Consider the following 22,293-nt stretch of genomic DNA (forward strand, 5'->3'; position numbering starts at 1 on the left):
CAAATGGGAGACCACCAAAGGAAGTTCAGGGTGTTGCTATGCAGAGGAGAGTAATGGCAAACCACCTCTGAACGTCTCTTCCCATGAAAACCCTATGCTGTGACTTGAATGGCAGTTTCCACCACCAATCTGCTTTGAGTCTCAGCATGAGTAAATTCAAGTGGGTAGCTGTGTTGGTCTGAAGCAGCACACAAAAGCTTATACACAGGATAAAACTTGGTTGGTCTTAAAAGTCCCACTGTTCTATAAACAAAATACATGGGAGCAGCAGGACGAACAGACTTCTATATTGATAGATTCAGACTTCAGAGCCAGTTTGGTGTATTGATAGATTCAGATTCAGAGCCAGTTTGGTGCAGTGGTTAAGTGCCTGGACTCTTATCTGGAGAACTGGGTTTGATTCCCCACTCCTCCACTTGCACCTGCTGAGATGGCCTTGGTTGCAGCCATAGCTTTCATAGAAGCTGTCCTTGAAAAGGCAGCTGCTATAAAAGAACTCTCAGCCCCACCTACCTCACAGGGTGTTTGCTGGGGGGTTGGGGAAGGTAGAGGAGATTGTGACCGCTCTTAGACTGAGTATAGGTTGATTAACGTGGAATTCATTGCCACAGGAGGTGGCGGCGGCTACAAGCATAGCCAGCTTCAAGAGGGGGTTAGATAAAAATATGGAGCAGAAGTCCATCAGTGGCTATTAACCACAGTGTGTGTGTGTGTGTGTGTATATATATATATATATTGGCCAATGTGTGACACAGAGTGTTGGACTGGATGGGCCCATTGGCCTGATCCAACATGGCTTCTCTTATGTTCTTTTATAGGGAGGGATATAAATCCAAAATCTTCTATATACATCAACTACATATCCTAACCCCGCCCTCGAGCTCCACCCACACCTTAAGACCACGCCCCCGGTGTTTGGGGCCTGGCAACTGAAAGGGCAGAGACTCAAGGCCGCTTGATCAAACATCAGCTGTTTGACTCCTCCGTCGGGAAGTCTCTGCCCACCCACCTGACGCCCTGGCTGCTCGGCGAGCGCTGGCAAAGGTGGAGCCGAATCTCCTTGAGGTGGCTCCCGATGACCCGCGCAGCCGAACTCGCCGCCATGTTCAGCCCCAGGCCCGCAAAACGCCTCCGCCAATCCACGTTTCAGAATCAATAAAGGGGCGTGGCCTTGCGCGCCGCATTGTGGGTAAAAGTGCCCCCCTCCGCGGCTGCTTGCCGCGCGTTGCATTGTGGGGCGAGAGTCCTTCTTTGAGCTGCGTTCATTGGCTCTTGTTGCCTCGGCCCTCTCCGCGCAGTGTCTTGTGGGAAGGGAGGCCTTCAGCTGTTGTGGTGGTGTCGGCGCTTGTCCTGACTGGAACTGCTGAGCGAAGATGCCGGAGCGGGACAGTGAGTGTCACCGGGGTGATGGGTGGAGGAGCCTGGTTCTCCCTGGCCCGTAAGGTGCCGAGGTGTATCTCCCAGTATCCCGGGCCTAGCGCCATTTTATTATCACAGCAACCCTGTGGGGTGGGCTGAGTGTGGAGTTGGGTCGCTTAATAGCTTTGAACTTCCGGTATCTGAACAGCAGGTCTTGCTTAAAGGCATGTTCAGACAACACAATTAGAGCCAGCTTAGTGTAGTGGTGTGGTTAAACTGTCGGGGCTAGCATCAGGGAAATCTAGGCTCGAATGCCCACATCGCCATGAAAGCTTGCTGGGTGCCAAATTACGCACTCAATCTTAACCACAGGGTTGTTGTGAGAATTAAGTGGAGGAGAGGAGAAGGATGTAAGCAGCTTGGGGTCCCCGTTGGGAGAAAAAGTGTGATAATGACTCCGTAAGAAGGGAGTTGTTAACAGGAGTTATCCTCGTGAGGGGGCGGGTGGTGGCATTCAGAATTGCTTGGGGTATCTGGAACTTTAGATAGCTCCTTCCCACTCGCAATGGTTCTTGGCAGCTGCTGGAGGAGAACTGTTTCATAACTGCTCACTTTTTGTGAGGGTAAAATTTCAGAGCCTTGATTTCTCTCAAAGACCCTTAAAGTACTGGTACACAGCAAATAGGAACCAAACCTAGCCTCAAGGAGTTCGCTGATGGCCTATGGCTATATACTGCAAAGAAGAAGAAGAATTGCAGATTTACACATTGCCCTTCTCTCTGAGGGGTTTACAATCTCCTTTATCTTCTCCCCCCACAACAGACACCCTGTGAGGTAGGTGGGGCTGAGAGGGCTCTCACAGCAGCTGCCTTTTCAAGGACAATCTCTGCCAGAGCTATGGCTGACCCAAGGCCATTCCAGCAGCTGCAAGTGGAGGAGTGGGGAATCAAACCCAGTTCTCCCAGATAAGAGTCCGCACACTTAACCACTACACCAAACTGGCTCTCAATAAAATAGTTTTGTCTGGAATGCTGTTTTTATGCTGTAACTTTTTTATGATTTGGGGGGCATTTGTATTTGGTAGGTGGTAGCGGGTTCCAGGGTAAGAACCACTGCTTTTCAGTCTGTTGTGTGAGTGGTCAGAGAAGAGCGTCCTAAAGCAACACTTTCAAGCTTTCTACCTTTGGCAAAAAGATTCTGTAGCAGTAAAATAAAGTCCAGTGACACCTTTAAAATTAAAGTTTTATTCAAGTTACAAGCTTTCTTGTGCTTGCACACTTCTCAAACTTTGTTCTTTTGCTTCAGACCAACATGGCTACCCATTTGAAACGAACTTGGTATTGACCAAGTTCAGTTCTTGGCATTGTAGAGAATGTGAGTGTGTGTTGAACAGGGGGTGCACTGTATCACAGGGTAGATTAGCCAGTTTCTGGAGGCAAAACAAAACATGTGGCTAGGGCACCTTGAAAACTTAAAACACTTATTCCCGTGTGTTTGTGAGAGTCAGAATTTTGCTTCCTCAGTTGCAGTTTCTGGTGGGACTTGCTAGTGGCTGGAGCTCTTGTAAAGAATGGAGTTTAGTCTGATCCAAGACTGCTGAACAGAAGTTAGCTGTGCTTTAAGAAGTCCGGAGTGTGTGCTCTTGTGTATTTAACCCATCTTAATGAATTATGGGAATTCTGTTTTGGGAACGATGATTCCCACGTAGGACAGACTGGCCCTGTTCTAGGAAGCAAGTTAAATTCATGCAGGGTTCTGGCCATGCTTGTTGGGCCTGTGCTTTGTGTTAACCAGGGGTGCATCGTAAAAGACAGATGACACTCTCTGAGGCTGCAAACTGCAGGGGAATGTTAGTAATTGCAGGCTAGATGTCCTCCAAGGAAATTTGTCTGCTGTCACTGATAGTCTAATTGAGAAGATCTTGAAAACCATCCAAGGAACAGTCTGGTTCCTGGAATATAATCTGAATACTACTGATTGTTCAGGAGAGGGCTACAGTATCACAGTGGAAATAGTGCATCAGAAGGAAGACAAACTGCTTGTCAAGAAGTCTATGGGCCAAAGAGCCAGTGACTATCAATACAAGTTAAGATGTCAGGTAAGATGTATTGTTTGAAGACAGAGAGAATGGGGTGGGGAATCTTTGGGAGTAGCTCCTACAATAGATCTGCAAGACTTTGCTGCAGTGCCCACTGCACTATGCTTGTGACACACTGGAGGCTGAATTGCATGGGTTGACTTGGGCATAGGAGGGCCTTTAGCTACCATAGAACATTCCAGCTTGTAGTTTCAGGACTGCTGCAGCGGAGACAGGACCACTTACCTTACAGAGCAGTGAATCTCAAGTTATCCACGAAGTCCCTAGTTCATGGAGATAGATCCAGATGGGTACCCATGTCAGTCTGTCTGTAGCAGTAAAAGAGACTAAGAGTCCAGTAGCATCTTAAAGACTAACAAAATTTGTGGCAAAGGATGAACTTTTGTAAGCAGTGACTCACAGAAGCTCATATCCTACCACAATTTTTTTTAGTCTTTAAGGTGTTACTGAACCCTTACTCTTTTCTGCTCTTGGTTCATCGTTAGTCTGCATATGCATGGTCAAGAGCCCTTACAGTAAATTGTGTGCTTGGCAATAGAATGTCTACCTCATTGATTAGTAATTCACTTTTCCTTCCTTCCAGGTGAGCCGTTTTCTAACCCTCTGGCCCCAGATGGCCATGAGGTGGATGATTCTCATTCTTTCCACCAGTGAGTACAGCCTTTCATTGTCTTTTGAGTAGACAGCTCAATGTTTTTGAAATCAAAATTTTGGCAACTGCTCAAACTGCAAAGAGCCCAAACAACATTTGGCAGCAACAGGCTGGGGGAGTTACACCCAGTATAGGAGGGAGAGTGAACCGTTGTTAGCTCTGGATCTAGAAAACCATTCGTGGTGCTGTGTTTTGTATATGTTCTGTACCCCCTCCCAACCCCATATGTTATAATCCACAAGAGGGCCGTGGATCCTCCTTTTTATAGGGTCTCCAAAGCTCCTTGCTGTCTTGCAAGTACATCCAGGGAGCACACTGTAAAGCAGCACTTGGAAACATTTTCTGATGTGTCACTAACTTGTGGCATTACTTAATGAATGCAGGTTATTAATTCATTTCACTGTTGCCCTGACCTGGATAGCCCAGGCAAGCCTGATCTCATCAGATCCCAGAAGCTAAGCAAGGCCAACTGTGGTTAGTGCTTCGATAGGAGACTTCCTTGAAATACCCAGTCAAGAGGGCAGGGGCAGGCTCTATTCTGCCACATCTCTGAATATTCTCCAGGCCCCCAGCAGGGTCAGTCAACATAGGTCGACATGACTTCCAGGTGCAGACACACACAATATACAAAATACAAAAAAAAAGAAAGCATTCCACTGTTGTCCTGAAAGTAAAACACTATTTTTTTGTCACAGGTCCAAGCTTACCAATGAAGACTTTCGGAAGCTTCTTATGACCCCAAGGGCAACACCGACATCTGCCCCACCATCCAAATCTCGACATCATGAGTAAGCACATATTCTCTGTACTTCTTGACAAAGCCTTGATGAGCATTTCTTAGTTACTGTGTATTTATTTACTATTACATTTCAGTATGGAAGTCTCAGTCTAAATAATCTGTATGCTTGAGACAGTAGGAAACTTAAATTCAGAGTTAATGCAACAGTATGTTGAATCCTGAGCAGCAGTTAATAACACTTACTTTTTATGTAGTGCTTTAGGGTGATTGCTGTTTTCATGCACGTGAATGTTCTTGTTTATAGGATGCCAAGGGAGTACAATGAAGATGAAGATCCAGCTGCTCGCAGGAGGAAGAAGAAAAGGTAAATAGACGCACACCTGGCAACACAGACTTCCTACAGAGTTGATGGTTTATTAAAGTACAGGAAGAATTCTCAGTAAATACTTGCTAGAAGAAGGTGGACTTTTGCTTGGCTCCCTTTTAAGAGAAGGCAGATGGCTAGGGAGAGGACTTCACTCTGTGTTTGGATAGAAAACTGAATCCTTGATACTGGTTGCTCCATCCATTTACCATCCAGGCTGATAATTATTTTATTGTATCTTTGCACGGCCTATGACATCATTAAACAGGAAGTATTGGTGATGCAGCTACAAAATTTGCAGTGAAAACAGCCCTTCTAGATCAAATCACGACCTCATCTAGCCATAAATCCTATTTCTCCTGAAAACCAACAGCCATAAAGATGAAAATTCTAAGCAAAGGGCAGCCAGAGATCAAGTTTTCAGATCTTTCAACTTGGAAATAACCTTTTTACACTTATTAGAATTCTTCAGGCTGTTTATATTTCATGATATTATCTTGAATGTAATACTTGAAAATAATATATATGATTCACAATGCTAATTCCTTGTTCATAAAAAGTTACAAAGTATCATATACAGAACCTTGTTATATATAAAGTATTTATCATAAAATAATTATAAAATGCATATGAAGTAGAAGGTACAAACAAACAAAAAAGGGAAAATACCTCTTATAAATTAATCACTACCGATGCAAAAAGACTATTTCCATCCCTAAAGGAAAACATAGATTATTAAAAAAGAAGTCCTCAGACGGCGCAAGAATATAGAGGCCTTCCCCCGCTGTTGTTCTTCTGTAACTGAAATGCAAAATTATATAGAATCCTTATATAAAAGTTCCCTGTAGCCATTATGGCTAACACCTGTAGAGGAATCGGTCTTCCTTGAATTTTCTAGTCTCATTTTAAAACCATTTGAGCTAGTTGCCATTGAAATGACCATGAATTCTATAAGTTATAATCCAGATTCACAGTGCACATTTTAGGCACTGAAAACAGTCCATATAAGTTAGGCTGCTGTCGTCCTTGCAACTCTGTAGTGTAGATCAGGGGTGGCCAAAGGTAGCTTTCCAGATGCTTTTTTTGCTTACAACTCCCATCAGCCCCAGCCAGCATGGCCAATGGCTGGGGCTGATGGGAGTTGTAGGCAAAAAACATCTGGAGAGCTACTGTTGGCCACCCCTGGTGTAGATAATTATTATTCCAGTGTTGCAGATGAAGGCAGGGCTGAGGCTGAGAGAGAATGGCTTGCCTGAGGCTTCCCTGATTCATAGCTGAGTCTCAGTCGCTGGGGTATAACAGTGCTTATGCTTTGGGGACAGAGATACTCTTCGCTGCATATGTTGCCAGTTAGTTTCTTTGGACAACCTGAAGTTCTGGTGATGTTGGGGAGGAGGGCCCTCTCTTTCCACTTTCTTCTACTCATGCATAATTTTATAAGCCTATATTATGACCCCTTTTTAAGACCCTCTCTTTGCTCTTCGGCCTTTACTCCCAGGGAAGATATTTCAATCCCTTAAGTGTTTTAGTTGCCCTCTTCTGTTCTTTATTTTGGTTTTGTACCATTCATTTTTGAGATGGGATGACTAAAACTGTGAAGTATTCAAAATACAGCCATGATGTAAATTATCACAGTTTTATTGTCAATCTTTATCATAGAACTTACCTTTTTTTTTTTAACCGTTACTGACATTTTCAGCAAGCTTTCTGCCATGACCCCTGGTTCCATAACAGATTCCCACTAGGACCCACTTTTTGCTTTAACTCTCATCCTTCTTCCCACTGTTCAGCCACTTACAGATCGAGAAAAGGGCCTGTCCTCTTATTCTTCCCCTTCTAAATTTATTCAGGAGCTTTTTGATGAAGGACCTTGTCAGAAGTTTCTTGGAAGCTCAAGTGTATAAGGCTTATTAAATCTCCCCTATGCATGTTATAGTTGGTACTTTTCCCAGGATCCATGACAGAGGTTTTTCCTGGTCCCGCTACCAGAGTGTCTTTTAACCGGAAGTGTCAGGGATTGAATCTGTGACCTCCTATAGTCAAAGCAGAGGCGTGCCTCATGCCCACATGATTCTAGCATCAAGGCATCTGCTTGCACTCTCTTGTTCATGATTCAAGATGCCTTCAGTGGCTTGGACCTGATGCCCTGTTCTTCCCAGGTACTTTGTCTCCCCAAGAGCAAAAGTGGAGAGGTGGCCTCTGAGTAGTCCCAGTGCAGTCAGAGTCCCTATTTGGGGGAGGGGGTGTCAACAGAAGCTAGGCTGGAGTGTTTTTCCAGAAGCTTGTAAACTTAGGAGTTTATTGAGGATCTGCTTTAAAAAAAAATAGGAAATCCGATATTAAATATGCTGGTTCCATCACCATGGACAAAGCGGATCAAGAATAACCAAAATAGCTATTGCTTTAATACCGTGTGGTAGCAGTCAGGATGCGCATATGTTATGAGAAGCAGGGATTTCTTAATGATAACGAACTGGTTTGTTTTCCGATACCAGCTATTATGCCAAGCTGCGCCAGCAGGAGATTGAGCGAGAAAGAGAGCTGGCTGAGAAGTACAGGGACCGTGCCAAGGAGAGACGAGACGGCGTCAACAAGGACTACGAGGAGACAGAGCTGATCAGCACAACGGCCAACTACAGGGCAGTGGGGCCCACTGCCGAGGCGTGAGTGCAGTTGCTGTGAAGGCCTTTTCTCTTGGAAGTGTTGTGTGATTCTGGTGTCACATGTGTGGTTCCCCCCCCCCCCCTCTGTTTACCCTAGGGATAAGTCAGCTGCAGAAAAAAGGCGGCAGTTGATTCAAGAGTCCAAGTTCTTGGGTGGTGATATGGAGCACACTCACTTGGTGAAGGGTCTGGATTTTGCTCTGCTGCAGAAGGTGAGCGACAGCATATCAGTCATTCATGTTTTTGGGAACCACTTTCCCCATGTGTTGTGTGTGACTTCTCCACTAACAATATGTTGCTCATGATCCAGTTGGCCTCCTCTTTGCAGTTATTTCACCCTAATTCCTATAGAACTGGTTTGAAACAGACAGTGGTGTGAATCAAGCCTTCCTCCATCTCAAATAGCTCTTACATTGGAGGAAGGCACCTTTGGCTGGAGGAAGGCTTCAGACTTTTTTCAGTAGGGTGGTAGGATCTACACACTTCTGACATAGCTATTCATTTAATAGACTGGTATAGAATCTCTTATATGGGTTTTATTGTTCAAAATGTGAAGCGTGCATTGTGTGCTCAAGTCTGATTTTTTGGTATCTGAAGAAGTGAGCAGTGATTCACAAAAGCCACAAATTTCGTTAGTCTTTAAGGTGCTATTGGACTCTTGCTCTTTTCTGCTACAGTGCTGAAGAATATTTCTTGCACTTTGCCTGCTAGAGGTCAAGGATTATGACTTTACTGCTGGTGCATAACTTGAACCTTTTTTATATATGAGTGGTCATCTGGTACTTCCCACTGCCAATTGCTCTGTGCTTTTCAGACAGAATTCTAGGAGGGGAACGTCTCCTTTTTCTAGCCCTGCACCACAGTTTGGTAGCTGACGCCCTGCAGCTGGGAGACTGTTCTGCAGTGTTGTTTTGCAACTTTGTATTCAGCTCTGCCTGTTTGCTCTTGGCCAGTCAAAATTTTATTATAAATTGTGCAATTTTATATGCAGAGCGTGTGTGTACATGTGTGATTTTTATTCACATAAAACATCCAAGTGTTATATAGTTCCACCAAATATTGAAACACCTGTTTTTATTGATAGGAGTTGAGAATAATGAAAAGACAGTTATACAATGAATTTTCATGAGCAATTCAGGAAAAATTCAGGCTTCTCTTCTGTGTTTTTTCCCCCTTCCTCTGCACATCCCTCCCCATTCTGGTGTATATGTGGGAGAGCTAATTTGAGTGCCGGCATCCTTGTCTCTTCACCGACTGCCCGTGTTACTGGAGGGCTCTGTGTCTTTCTGCCTAAGCCCCTGAGAGGTTCATAAACTGCACTGAAGGAAACAGAGTAGCATTTTGAACATCTTTTCTTTTTCTGGTCAGGTGCGTGCGGAGATTGCCAGCAAGGAAAAGGAAGAGGAAGAACTGATGGAGAAGCCCCAGAAAGAAACAAAGTGAGTAGGGGCAAGCAAAGCACCGGATTGTGGGCTTTTAATGTCAAGGAGAAGGTGGAATAGAAATTCCTATTTTCCCATAATGCTCTCTTTCTCTCCCCTTCCCATTTTATTTTTTAGAAAAGATGAAGATCCAGAAAACAAAATTGAATTCAAGACCCGTTTGGGTAAGACGCGTGTGTGTGTATATGAATATTGCATTGATGAGATACTGTGGTCTTGAATGTAGGTGGCTAGAAAAACCAGGCAGAGGATAAAATGCCCCAGTGCTACTGGGACACAAGTTCCATAGGGGACGGAGGATGGCTCAGTGGTAGAGGAACTGCTTGGTAAGCAGAAGGTCCCAGGTTCAATCCCCGGCATCTCCAACGAAGAAGGGTCCAGGCAAGCAGGCGTGAAAAACCTCAGCTTGAGACCCTGGAGAGCCACTGCCAGTCTGAGTAAACAATACTGACTTTCATGGACTGAGGGTCTGATTCAGTAGAAGGCAGCTTCATATGTTCATATGAGTGTTTGACTATCTGTCTGTGCCAGGCCGTAACATCTATCGGATGCTGTTCAAGAACAAAGCATATGAGCGGAATGAGCTCTTCCTACCAGGGCGGATGGCCTATGTGGTGGATCTTGACGATGAGTATGCAGACACAGACATCCCCACAACCCTGATTCGAAGCAAAGCTGATTGCCCCACCATGGAGGTGAGCATCCAGAATGCTTTCCCTGAACTTGAAAAGGCATGTTTTCTTTTTGTGAGTGTCACATGGGTGATGCCTTCTGTCTCCTCCTTCCAGGCCCAGACCACGCTGACCACCAATGATATTGTCATCAGTAAACTGACCCAAATTCTGTCCTACTTGAGGCAAGGCACTCGCAACAAAAAGCTCAAGAAGAAGGACAAAGGTGGGCCTCTGTTGCACAGCTTAGTAGGGCGATGCGTCTTTCTTTCCCTAACGAACGCTGGCCGTGATGAGCCGTGTCGGAAAGAAGATAATGAACAAACTCCCAGGAAGGAAGAAAGTAGCCCTGTCAGAATTCTAAGACAAGGGCTCCTCCTGGAAGAGGCTTCTTGGGACTGGGTGAAGTTGTGATGCAAACGGTCCTTATTCTACCTCTTCCCAAAACTGCCTGCATGTCATGCTGCAGAGGGGGGCCCAAATGAGGAAAAGGGGGAGAGGTCAGTCTGGCTTGCCAGGCATGTGCAGTTCTAGTCCTCAGGTGGGTCATGGTAGATTCTGTAAAACTCCTGGCTCAGCTGCTCCAGGGATTCCTCATTGCCCATTTGTAAGCAAGGATGCTTTCTAGTCCCTCAGTATCAGTACTGCTTGCCTGTACACTGATTGTATAATTGCCTGTGATCAGGTCTCCTTGTAGAATTTTAGAGTTCAGTGTTGGAATCTCTGATGTGTTCAGGGAAATCAGCTGTGAGTTTGAACTTGTACAGCAGATCCATGTGTCATTGTGGCGGGCTGCACCTTCAGTTTTGAAGCTGGCTGCAACTGGTGGCTTCTGGAGCTCTGGTTTTAAAAAAAAAGTTCCTTCAAGCTTGAAATCCAGCCACCTCTGATACGGTCAACTGCACAAAACAATTCCATTATCTCAGGAGATGAGAGTTGAAGTGGATAAAATGGGTGCCAAAAATAGGCTTCTTCTCACTGCTTTCTGTTTGCAGGGAAACTGGATGAGAAGAAACCCCCAGAGGCAGATATGAAGTAAGTAAGCTGCGTTCAGTAGATTATCCCCAGGGTTTAAGTGAGATTTGGGGCCTTTTTCAAGCAGTTGCTTACTTTAAGTTGAAACGAGGGCTGTTGAATGGACTTCCCACAGGACTTAGGATAGAGCAAGCAAATATCTAGGCTGGGTTCATCACCCCTTTGAGCTCATTGCCTTCCTGTAGGACAACTTTAGTATCCAGAACTGCAGGAAACTGGTGGTGGGAAGGGCTTACTTTAGAGGAACCTGTATGTTTTCGTGCTCTCTGAGCCTTTTTAATGCATATCTCTTTTGCAAACAGTATCTTTGAGGACATTGGAGATTACGTGCCGTCTGCGGCAAAGATGCCACGAGAGAAAGAGCGGGAGAGGTACAGGGAACGGGACCGAGAGCGCGAGAGAGAGCGAGACAGGGAACACGAGCGGGACCGTGAACGGGACCGAGAGAGGGAGCGAGAACGTGAACGGGAGGAAGAGAAGAAGAGGCACAGTTACTTTGAAAAACCCAAAGCTGATGACGAGGTAAGTGAATGTTATTTCTGCCAGCATGCCATGTCCAGGGATTTGAAAGTGCAAGCTGGGAATACTTCCTTGGTTGCAGTAACAGCTGTAGGGCCTTGGCGTAGTATGCTGGGTTTAAGAATTCCTTGGGGTCATAGCTGGGGCTATGAGTTTCTTCCAGATTGGATGTCTCTGGTGTAGAATTCACAGTGGGGAGCCAGAGAATGCAGTGAGGTGGATGGTATGTTGTTTCATAGTACAAAGGAGGGATAATGAAGAGTCATGAATTCTGAACAGATCTGTCCCTTCCCTCTTGCCTAATGTGAGACCCTGACACTTCAGTCGCTCCCTTTGTTGGCCTCTCAGAATAATGAGTTCTTTCCTTTCTCCTTTTAGCCAATTGATATTGATAAAGGTAAGTTCCTCTTTTTTATGTTCAATTTGAAATGGACTGAGATACATAGGACTTATTTTTGATCATATAAGGTATGTTTTATGGGCTTGTGGGGCAGGGTGAGGTTTAATTCTGAACCCTGCGGTTTTGTGAATGTTAAGAAATAATAAGACTGAAGCATGTGGCTGCTAGGACTAAATAGTCCAGTCTGAATCCCCCTGATGTTGGTCTTGTGCAGGAAAACTGTCCTACAATGGCTCTCCTTCCCTCCTTCAAGGTTGGGGACAGAGAGTGGCACTAGGGGAGAGGGTTTCCCCAGGATTCCCATTGGTTTGCGGGGTCCCTCAGGGGGTGATCCTCTGCCTAATGTTGTTTAACATCTATATGCCCCATCTCGCCCAGCTATTCCGGGGGTTTGGATTTGGGTGCAATCAATATGCTGATGACACCCAACTGTATCTGTTAGTGGATGGCCAGCCAGACATGGCCTCAGATGTTTTGGACTGGGCACTGAAGGCTGTGGCTGGTTGGTTGCAGCAGAGCTGGCTGAAGTTGAATCCATCAAAGACAGACGTCCTGTACCTAAGCCACTGCGGTCTAGATGGGAGAATCCAGCTCCTGATCCGGGACGTGGGGTTGGGGGCAGTGTTGATGCCTAGGGTCCAGAGTCTAGGAGTGATATTGGATTCCTCACTATCAATGGAGGCCCAGGTCACTGCAGTTGCCAAATCAGCCTTCTTTTAATTTTTGGCAGGTTCAGCAATTAGTCCCTTATATTTTCTCCCATGACTTAACTACAGTGATCCATGCAGTGGCCACTTCCAGATTAGACTATTGTAACTCTCTCTGTGCGGGTCTATCCTTGTACCTGACCTGGAAGCTGAAGCTAGTGCAGAATGCGGCAGCGTGCCTGCTAGCTGTGCCCTCTCTGCAGACATGCTTTCGCCCTGTGCTAGGTGAGCGGCTTTGGTTGCCAATAAGAACTCTGGATCCATTTCAGGGTGTTGGTTTTAACCTTAAAGGCCTTGGGCGGCCAAGGATCAACATACCTGAGGCACCGCCTCTCCCCTTATGTACCCCAAAGGGCCTTACGTTTAGCCAATCAACATCTACTCATAATCCCTGGCCCAAAAGATGTCTGAGTTGCCTCAACTAGGGCCAGAGTGTTCTTCACCCTGACCCCAACCTGGCGGAATGAGCTCCCAGTTAAGATTAGGGCCCTGCAGGATTTGTTACAATTCTTCAGGTCCTGCAAAGCAGAGCTATTCCACCAGGATTTTAATTGAGGCTGCAGACATCCAGCTAATTTCAGCCCCTCCCGCTCAAACCACTGTAAAGCTGTTTGGCTGCGATTCATAACGGCAGGGAACGATGTAATTTGAGATACCCGCGAACCAGACCGTATTTATTAATAGCTGATGCAGAATCAGGATAACAGGACATTTTTAATATGCCATCTGTCTGTTTTGTGGTTTTAACTGATATTTTTGGAATTTTAATGCAGTTACTGTTAATTTTGATGTTGTAATTTGCCCTGAACTTGCTTGCAGGGAGGGCAGGAGAGAAATAAAATAAATAAATAAAAGGCTCATGTTATCTTAGCTGTAGAAAAGAGCAAGAGTCCAGTTGCACCTGTTAAAGACTAACAGCATTTGTAGTAGGGTAGGAGCTTTCTTGAGTCACCGCTCACGTCTTCGGATCTTAGCTGACCTGTTCAGGGATTTGTGCTTTTAAAAGATTCTCTTCACGTATCTTCTAAAATCAGTAACTCCGATGTATTCCTAAATAACTGTGTTAGTCTCCTGCAGCCTAAATGATAGTGGGCCAACCTACAGGTAGTGACTGGAGCTCTCCCACTATTACAACTTGTCTCCAAGCAACAAAGATCTGTTCACCTGGAGAAAATGGCTCCTTTTGAAGGTGGACTCCGTGGCATTATGCCCCATTGAAGTCCCTCCCCCAAACTCCCACCTCCTCAGGCTCCATCTCCCAAAATCTGCAGGTATTTCCCAACCTGAAGCTGGTCAACCCTGTGCCTTAAAGACTGCCTCACTCATTGTGACATCGCTTTGTGGGCTGATTGCATCATCTGATGGAGTGCTGAACGACTTGGACTAGGATCTGGGAGACCTGTGCTGTGTATGCCTGCTGCGTGACCTTGGGCCAGTCACGGATGCTTAGGCTGCTAACCTCCCTTAGAGGGTTGTTGTGAGGATATAACGAAGAGCCACTTTGGGTCCACATTGGGGAGAAAGGTGGGACTCAAGAAAGCTCAGACCACAATACATGTATTAGTCTTCCAGGTGATATGAGATTGTCATGTATGCTGTATTTGATAGCTGTCTGTCGTCCGCTGACCCCCTGTGTGCTTCCTTATGTTGTGGGTCACTCGGTTACTGCTGGTTTTTTTGCACATCAACCATGTCTGAGTAGCTTGCTGTGACGGCTTGCGTGTATTACTTGTTTTAGGACAGTGGGGTAAGAGCCCTTTCTTTTGACCATGGGCATTGGGAGTGTAGAATCACTTCTGTATGGGAATGATCTCTCCTGCCTCTGTGCTTTTCTCTACCTGCAGGACCAGGATCAGCCAAGGAACTAATTAAGTCCATCAATGAGAAGTTTGCCGGTGCCGGCGGCTGGGAAGGAGCCGATTCATATCCTTTCACGTGAATCAGATTTTTGGATGGGAGCCAGTGGCCACAGGCCCTGATCTGGTGCAGGGCCAGTTGCAGCTTTTCAGGAGCCCTGGGCAGAGAATTCCCAAGGGAGCTCCTTCCCAACTACCTGCCCAGCCTGTGCATCCTTCCCCTGCCCTGCTCACAAGTCCTCTGACTGCCCATGCTCCTAGCCATCTGCACTGCCACAGCCCTTTTCCTGATGGCACTGGGCATATGGATGGCGAACCGCTCAAAAGTGAACTGGCGGACAAACGGCATGTCGAGGCACTGGCAGTTGGGGCGTTTGCCTTACCAGAAGCCCTGGGTCCCAACAGCAGCCCCACCTAAGGGTATGCTGAAGCCAGCCCTGTCTGGATGGCACAAACGAGCCCAATCTCAGAAGCTAAGTAGGATTAGTCCGGGTTAGTATTTGGATGGGAGATCACCAAATAAGCCCACAGTTGCTATGGAGAGGCAGGCAGCGGCAAATCATCTCTGAACGTCTCTTGCCTTTGGAAACCCTTTAGGGTTGCCATAAGTTGACTGTGACTTGATGGCATTTTCCACCACTACAGTGGCTGTAGAAAGCTGAAGCCTGAACGGTCTCCCTCCTCTCCTGGATTCAGATGTTAATCTACAACCCTGCCTTGTAAAGATGCTGTCTTCCTGAAGTGGGGTGGGGCAGTTCTGGAGACTCCTCAGAAATGACCAAGAACTCTGATTCTTGGTGGGCCAATTAGAACTGCTGGCTTCTAAAGTGTGGGGAGGGCAGTGGCACACTTCTTGCTCTGAAGTGGGCAGTGATATTACTCACCGCAGTAGAATCGGTAACAGGGAGCATCTATCCCAGGGGTCCTCAACATTTTTGAGCCCACAAGCATATTTGGAATTCTGATGCAGCATGGAGGGCGCAGCAACAAAATGGCTGCCACAGAATGGCTGCTGCAGAAGGCATAAAATGATTGACATAACTTTACTTCCAATGCACGGTGAAGATTCTTGTGCTGTACTGGCAGCTGCCGCCAAAGCAATGTTTTAAAAAAATCTGCCCAGCCAATCAAATCTTCTAATAGTTGATCAGAAGCCTTGCTGGGAAAAAGCCCTACCTGGCCCCACCCACCTCCTAAAGATAATTGGTGGGGTGCCAGAAAATATGTTGGCTGGTGCAGTGGTGCCCAGATGCACCATGTTGGGGACCCCTGGTCTACACAATGCAAAATGTGTTGACTAGGGAGTTATTGCCACTGTTGTGAGTCAAGCCTATGGAGGAGAACGCCTTTATGTATGTCCTGCCTTTCTCTTCCAAGGAGACCCCAGCAGCTTCCGTCACTCTCCTTGTCCTCCGTTTTATCCTCTGCTGGTCACTAAGTAAGCTTCCATGGCAGAATGGGGCTGCAAATCAGATCTTAGTCCGACACTCTAACCACAACACCAAAATGGCTGTTTCCCCCTTCAGTAACTTGTGCCTTGTGTTGCTGTCAGTGGGGACAAGCAACAGCTTGGGGGAGGGAGTGTTGGGAGGGAAACGGAAGACAAAAGAGGCATGTTCACTGGGGTGAGAGGAGCCCATCTATTCCAGCCCCCCACTGTAGAGCTGGATTTGGGCCTAGCTTTCTCCTTCCTGTTCCCATGAATGCTGTCATTTGTAGAATTACCCAGACTGTTGGTTTTTCCCTTAACATTTGCCACAATTAAAAAACCTGAAGACAAAAAACAGCTGGGTGACTTCTTTGGAATGTCGAACAGCTACGCTGAATGTTACCCTGCAACGTAAGGAAGCTGTGTTCCTCCAGGGGGGTGGGAAACTACTTGGACTTCAACAAGATGCTTGCTTGCTTTGCCTGGTGGGCTATTTTAAAGATGCTTTCCCAGCTGGCAATGTGGAAATGGCTGCTAGCCACTCATACACCCTTGTGTAGAATGTGCAGAGTGCTGTATAATTGGGGCAAACGTGAGTGCTCTTTCGCTGATGGGTTTTCTCTCTCATGCTGGATTAATGCTCCCTTGAGTCCAGAAGTTTTTCCTTCTCTCCTTACTCCACCACATCTTTGATGTGGTTTGTAGACCAAATCAAAAGGGAACCTGGTTGCTTCCACTGGACCACTAGTCCCAAAACACTGTTGCTGGTTGACAATGAACCTTTGCTAGAATCCAACTGTAATAATTATTGTGGCCCTATTTGAATGTGAGATCTGTGCCTGAGCTGCAAGTCTTGAGTTTCCCATTTTTGTTGGTGCTTTTTCTTCTTGGAACCTGCTACTATGTGACTTGTGAGTTCTCTTGAGCAGGTTCCCTGGAGAGGGCACAGACACTTCCCAAATGACATCTAAACCAGAGATACCCAATCTTTTTGAGCCAGTGGGCACCTTTGGGAATCTGACACAGGATGCTGGGCACAACTATAAAGGGATTGTCTCAGGAGGCAGTGCCAACCACAAAATGTCAGAGAGTGAAGTTATGCATAACTCTGTGGCCCTTCAGCATTTCCAACAGAGGCTCTGTTTAACAAGATGGAAATACTTAAAGTATCTTCTTTCATTTACACGGTATACCTATTGAGACAGCTAAGAAACAGTCCCCCGGCAGTCAGGAGTTCTGTTGGCCCCATCTTTAAAAACAGTTGGTACAAGGAAAGGTGTGGGTCGGTGGGCACCATGCTGCTCAGGTGCCACCGTGTTGGGAACACCTGATCAAAACAGTAACTTAACATGCTAATACACTAGAGTAAACTGAGATGTGTGTTTGTGCTTCTGCCAGAGCAGCAGCGAGGAACTAAGAAATATTTGCTCAGAAGATGGACATTAAATCTACAATAAAGGTCAAAATTGTATTTTCTCTGTAGAAGCTGCTTCTGGCATTTTAGCTTGCACGTGAAAGGTAACCTAAAGGTGATATCTTTTGCAGCCTCATATAGAATATGGAGCGAGGCAGGTGTAAGTCGCTTCAGTAGCAAAAGTTACTTGTGGGCTTGATTCACGGGGGATTGCTATAACCAGAAAGAGAACAATTGTATTTTACTCTCGAAGTTCCCATGTCGGGAGCCGGAGGCGGCTTGGAGGTCATACCTTCCCCACCGACCAGTGGAGTTTTTCAAGGTCAACAGTTTGAATGAAAACTCCTTCATTATGAATAACTTCCTAGTCATGCTAATTTATAAATTTTATAGCCGCTTCTCATTGGTGGCGGTGGAGCTCTCAAAGTAATTTGTAATAAAGAATGGCGTAAGGAAGATCATTAATACCCACAGAGAGTACGCGATGATTATTTTTACGATAATTGCACTTCACTTTGCTATTCAAGCTTGCATAAAACGGCCAGATACAAAAGAGAGAAGCTTTCTTCACTAGTTTTAAAGTGAGCAAGGGACTCTTTGGGGAGCCTGTCAAGACTCCAGCAACCGAGCTTGAGTGGCTTTGGCAGCAGCTCCCCAGCGGAATGCAGGGACAGAATCTAAACTGCCAGACTTTTATTATCTCAGGTCATTCTGGAATGAGTTTTCCAGTATTGGCAGGTTTAAAGAAGTTTTATGTTGGCTGGCTGTATTGATCCAGATGGGGCCTCCAAGACTCCAGTGATAAGTGAGAGCTTATTGTCTCTTTCCTCTCCAGAATGGATGACATGGCTGTGGACAGTGACGAAGAAGTCGACTACAGTAAAATGGATCAGGTGTGTTATCAGTTGTTTGCAGAACAAGAATGAATCCCCCCCAACACTGATAGCTCGTGGCTCCTAGAGAGCTTGGTCTTTGCAAGGGAGGGGCTGTTGCTCAGTGGAAGCTTCTTTGCATGCAGGAGGTCCTCTTTTCATTCCCTGGCCTCTCCACTTAAGAGATCCAGGCTGTAGGTCAGGGGTGGCCAACAGTAGCTCTCCAGATGTTTTTTGCCTACAACTCTCATCAGCCCCAGCCGTTGGCCATGCTGGCTGGGGCTGATGGGAGTTGTAGGCAAAAAACATCTGGAGCGCTACCGTTGGCCACCCCTGCTGTAGGTGATGAGAAAGATCTATGCCTGAGACCCTGGCAAGCTGCTGCTAGCCTGCGTGGACAATACTGACTTTGATGGACTTTATGATTTAGTGTAAGGCAGCCTCATGGTGATGTGACTTCACGTGGTTTCCATTGGAGCCTAGAGTGCTCACTCTGGTTGGCAGTGGAATATATATATATAACCAAAGTGGGCAGCCATTTTGCACCTGTTCTTAATGTTCAGACTCACTGCAAGCAGAAAAACAGCAAAGGAAAGAGAAGTAATTGTGCATGTGCTTGTGAGAGAGAAAATTTACATGGGGATGTGCAAGATTTGTATCTCCTCCCCTCCCTCTCCCACATTATCAAATGATGCTGTCTGCTCCAGTATCATCTTCTGCTGCATATATAAACCAGCCTGTTTTCTCTCTCTCCCTTCTGAAGGGCAACAAAAAGGGACCCCTTGGCCGCTGGGACTTCGACACCCAAGAGGAGTACAGTGAATACATGAACAACAAAGAGGCTCTACCCAAGTAAGTGATGAAGTTTTTCCTGGGGGTGAGGGTGGAGCAGAATGGTTGTTCCTTGTTCTGTTTATTCCTCATCCATATATATCCCTGTTCGATTCCAGAGCGGCATTCCAGTACGGAATCAAGATGTCTGAAGGCCGTAAGACACGCCGTTTCAAGGAAACCAACGACAAGGCTGAGCTGGATCGGCAGTGGAAGAAGATCAGTGCTGTGAGTATTTTGACTCTTCATGCCCCTGCAGTGAATTTCCGCATATCCCTGTCTGGAGTTTGGCAAAAGCTTCCCAGAGTCACATTTTAAGATTCTCTGAGAAAGGGCTGTCTGTTTGGGACACCGGGTGGATGTGTATAGGTAAGCTGTATGGCCAACTGTTTTCACCCACTTCCAAGGCTGTGGTTTGATGTCCAACTTGTCTGATCTTCTGGCCTCTTGGATAAATCTGTAGCTGAAGAAGCTGGTCAAGGAAGACACAACTTGCCAGGCAGTTTCACCTCCACGCGAAGTCGGTTAAATGCTGCTGGAGATCAGTGTGTTCTGCTTGGGCTGCGGGTGCCCCCCTTTGCTGTAGTGGGCCGGCTTCCTGTATCCAAAGCAGTGCTGCGTCTGCCGAGCAGTAACAATCTCTTCTTTCCTAGATCATCGAGAAAAGGAAGAAGATGGAGGCTGATGGGTTAGTAGAACTTTTTTCTTCATTGAGATGCTGCTGCAGTTGGCAGCCCGCTGCCCAGTGGGCGCAGCTTTTCAGTAGTGCCCATCTCAAGGAAGGAGGGGAGCTTCCTTGCTCTTAGCTGCACCGCTTTCCCATATTTCTCCCGCCAGGGTTTGCTCTTCCACATCTCATCAGTGTTTCTCCTTCCAGGGTTGAGGTGAAGAGACCAAAGTACTGAAGTTCCCTTGTGCGCCTGGCCGTTCCTGTTCTGTTCCTGAAACTTGGCTGTACTGGACATGTGTGTGGCCTTGAGGGAGAGTTTAGCCCTTCCTGTCCCCCTTCCCTGCCGGAGCGTCCCCTGCTCTGAGGACTGAGCAGGCCCTTTGGGAGGAGGAGGAAGCTTCCGATGCCGCTGACAAGCTTTGAAGGCCACACGCCCATCTCTTGGCTCGGCTGCAGCTCTGCGCATTCCTCCCCAGACTGCAGCTTGGGATTCTGTGACTCGTAATCCTTGCAGAATCAATAAAACCTGTATTAGCACCTGCCAGATGTGATGTTATAATACTTGATGAGCAGCATCGTCACTAGACTGCTGTTGGATGGAATTAGTGGTAGAGGGAAGGAAGGCTGCTTTGGGAAGAGGACTTTTTTGTGTGTGTCCCTTTAGCAAATGAGTACTCGAATATATGTAGGCACTTCCTGTTGCATCCTCTGTAGCCAAGGATTTCCGGTGGTCTTTTACTCTTCTTACTGATTTCGTTATGTAAATCCCACCGTTCTCCTTAGTGGGGGCTCATAGTGGCTTACAGCATAGTTCTTCCACTCACAACCCCCTCCCCTGAGGTAGGTTAGGCCAAGAGTGAGCTACTGGCCCAAGGTTACCCAGTGAGCTCCTGTAGCAGAGTGGGAAACTGAACGTGGGTCTGATGCTCTGGCATGCTTTTGTGGTTCGAGTATCGGACTAGGATCTTGAGAGGCCTAGAGATGGTATGAGGCTAAAATGGAGGAGGAGAGAATGCAGTGAGCTACTTTGTATCCCCATTGGGGGAGGAAATGTATATATTAAATAACTACCCCAAGAGTGCCATTCTGTATATATTAAATAAGTACCCCAAGAGTGCCGTTCTTTTCAAGTTGTGATTCCGGTGGGTCCCATAATGCAGATGACCTTGATGTCAGATTTAGACTGGTACCGTGTAGAATTTATGCGCATGTGATCCTGGGTTATTACCACTTCCGAAGCCCTAATTTACCATACCAAACCTTTAATGGCATAATAGATTCAGATAAAAATACACAGAATATAAAAATTTAAACATTGGAGATAAAATCAAAATAAAACCGAGCTTACAGATACATTCAAACATGGTCAGAATTAAATTTAAGGATGTCAGCCAGAAATTTTGCCACAGCCTCACTAACCACCCCCTCAGTATCACTCAATAAATAATAACAGGGTGGCAGAATAGACAAATCTGGAGAAAAAGAAAGCTTGCCAATTAAATCTTTACGGAGGTTATGGTAAAAAGAACAATCAAGCAATATATGCTGGATTGAGTCAGGGGTATTCGCTCCACAGGAGCAAAGTCTGTCGGCTAAAGGGACTCGCTGATATCTCCCTTGTAAAACTTTGGAGGGAAACGCGTTTAGTCTGGCCAACATAAATGCCCTGCGATGACTTGGAGTGGTTAGGTCTGATAGATAATTGGGCATTTTGCCACAAAAAGCATAAAGACCTAAGGAAGCTGGAGAGCAAGTATAAGGGAGAGTTGGCCGTAATTTCGTTTCCTCCAATTCCCACAGTCTCAGTTTAATACATCTGAAGATATATGACTCTTCAGAGGTAGAAAAATCATCTACCTCTAACCCCAATTGATTGAGTTTAGACAGAAGCAGTGCTGTCCAGGACGAAATATATGGGTCTCTTTTCATACAATCAAGAAGGCTGTTGGGATCTGTTCTAACATGAATTTTGAGCCAGAATTTAAACACTGCAATCCAGGCTTTTGTCTCCACCAAAGACTGACCCACTTCAGAGCAGAGAGCAAAGTAGGACACACATTTTGGCAAACCAAGAATTTGTCTGAAGAATGAGGCTTGAATGCCCTCCACTTTCCTGGTAAAAGCTGAGATCCATATAGGGATACCATAGAGGATTTGGGCAAGCGTTTTGGCTTTGAATACTTTAATAGCTGCTGGAACTAATTGGTTGCCCCTTGCAAAGAAAAACTGTTTAATTTGAGCAGCTGAACACTTAGCCAAGTTGATGGTGTTGTTACGATGTGAAACCCAGCTTAAGTTGTGGTTAAAAGTGATTCCCAAGTATTTAAAATTTTTTGTTTGCTCGATTGTTGAATTGCCAATAAACCATCTCTGTGGGCCCCAGCAATTTGAAAAGACAACTACTTTAGATTTGGCATAATTGATAGAGAGTGAATTACAATTACAGTAGTCATAAAAGGCGTTCAAATACCTTTGCAGGCCCACTCTTGTACAAGAGAGGATGGTAGTGTCATCGGCATAAAGTAATAAGGGGACCGCTCGGCCTGCAAGTTTAGGCGGATGACCATTGATA

The 22,293-nt window shown here is 46.0% G+C and overlaps 2 protein-coding genes across 2 annotated transcripts in view; one reads left to right on the forward strand and one right to left on the reverse strand.

The window, feature by feature from the left end:
- The window catches only part of NDUFA2 (NADH:ubiquinone oxidoreductase subunit A2), a 4,521-nt gene extending 3,273 nt beyond the window's left edge, over positions 1-1,248 (reverse strand). The window contains exon 1 of the mRNA XM_060254088.1: positions 1,010-1,248. Coding sequence (XP_060110071.1) covers positions 1,010-1,104 — 95 coding nt within the window. The 5' untranslated portion in view covers positions 1,105-1,248. The remainder of the gene's footprint in view (positions 1-1,009) is intronic.
- IK (IK cytokine) lies at positions 1,218-20,835 on the forward strand. The gene is made up of 20 exons (XM_060254089.1): positions 1,218-1,389; positions 4,041-4,107; positions 4,805-4,897; positions 5,153-5,212; positions 7,708-7,875; positions 7,973-8,087; positions 9,244-9,314; positions 9,435-9,481; positions 9,849-10,012; positions 10,106-10,214; positions 10,984-11,023; positions 11,326-11,545; positions 11,921-11,939; positions 14,494-14,572; positions 16,265-16,345; positions 18,184-18,241; positions 18,984-19,072; positions 19,171-19,279; positions 19,705-19,739; positions 19,929-20,835. Exons 1-20 carry the CDS (start codon positions 1,374-1,376, stop codon positions 19,954-19,956), a joined length of 1,668 nt encoding a protein of 555 aa, XP_060110072.1. The 5' UTR covers positions 1,218-1,373; the 3' UTR covers positions 19,957-20,835.
- The last annotated feature ends 1,458 nt before the right edge of the window (positions 20,836-22,293 follow it).

The sequence above is a fragment of the Heteronotia binoei genome, chromosome 14 (assembly GCF_032191835.1).
Source record: "Heteronotia binoei isolate CCM8104 ecotype False Entrance Well chromosome 14, APGP_CSIRO_Hbin_v1, whole genome shotgun sequence".
In the NCBI taxonomy this organism is placed as follows: Eukaryota; Metazoa; Chordata; class Lepidosauria; order Squamata; family Gekkonidae; genus Heteronotia; species Heteronotia binoei.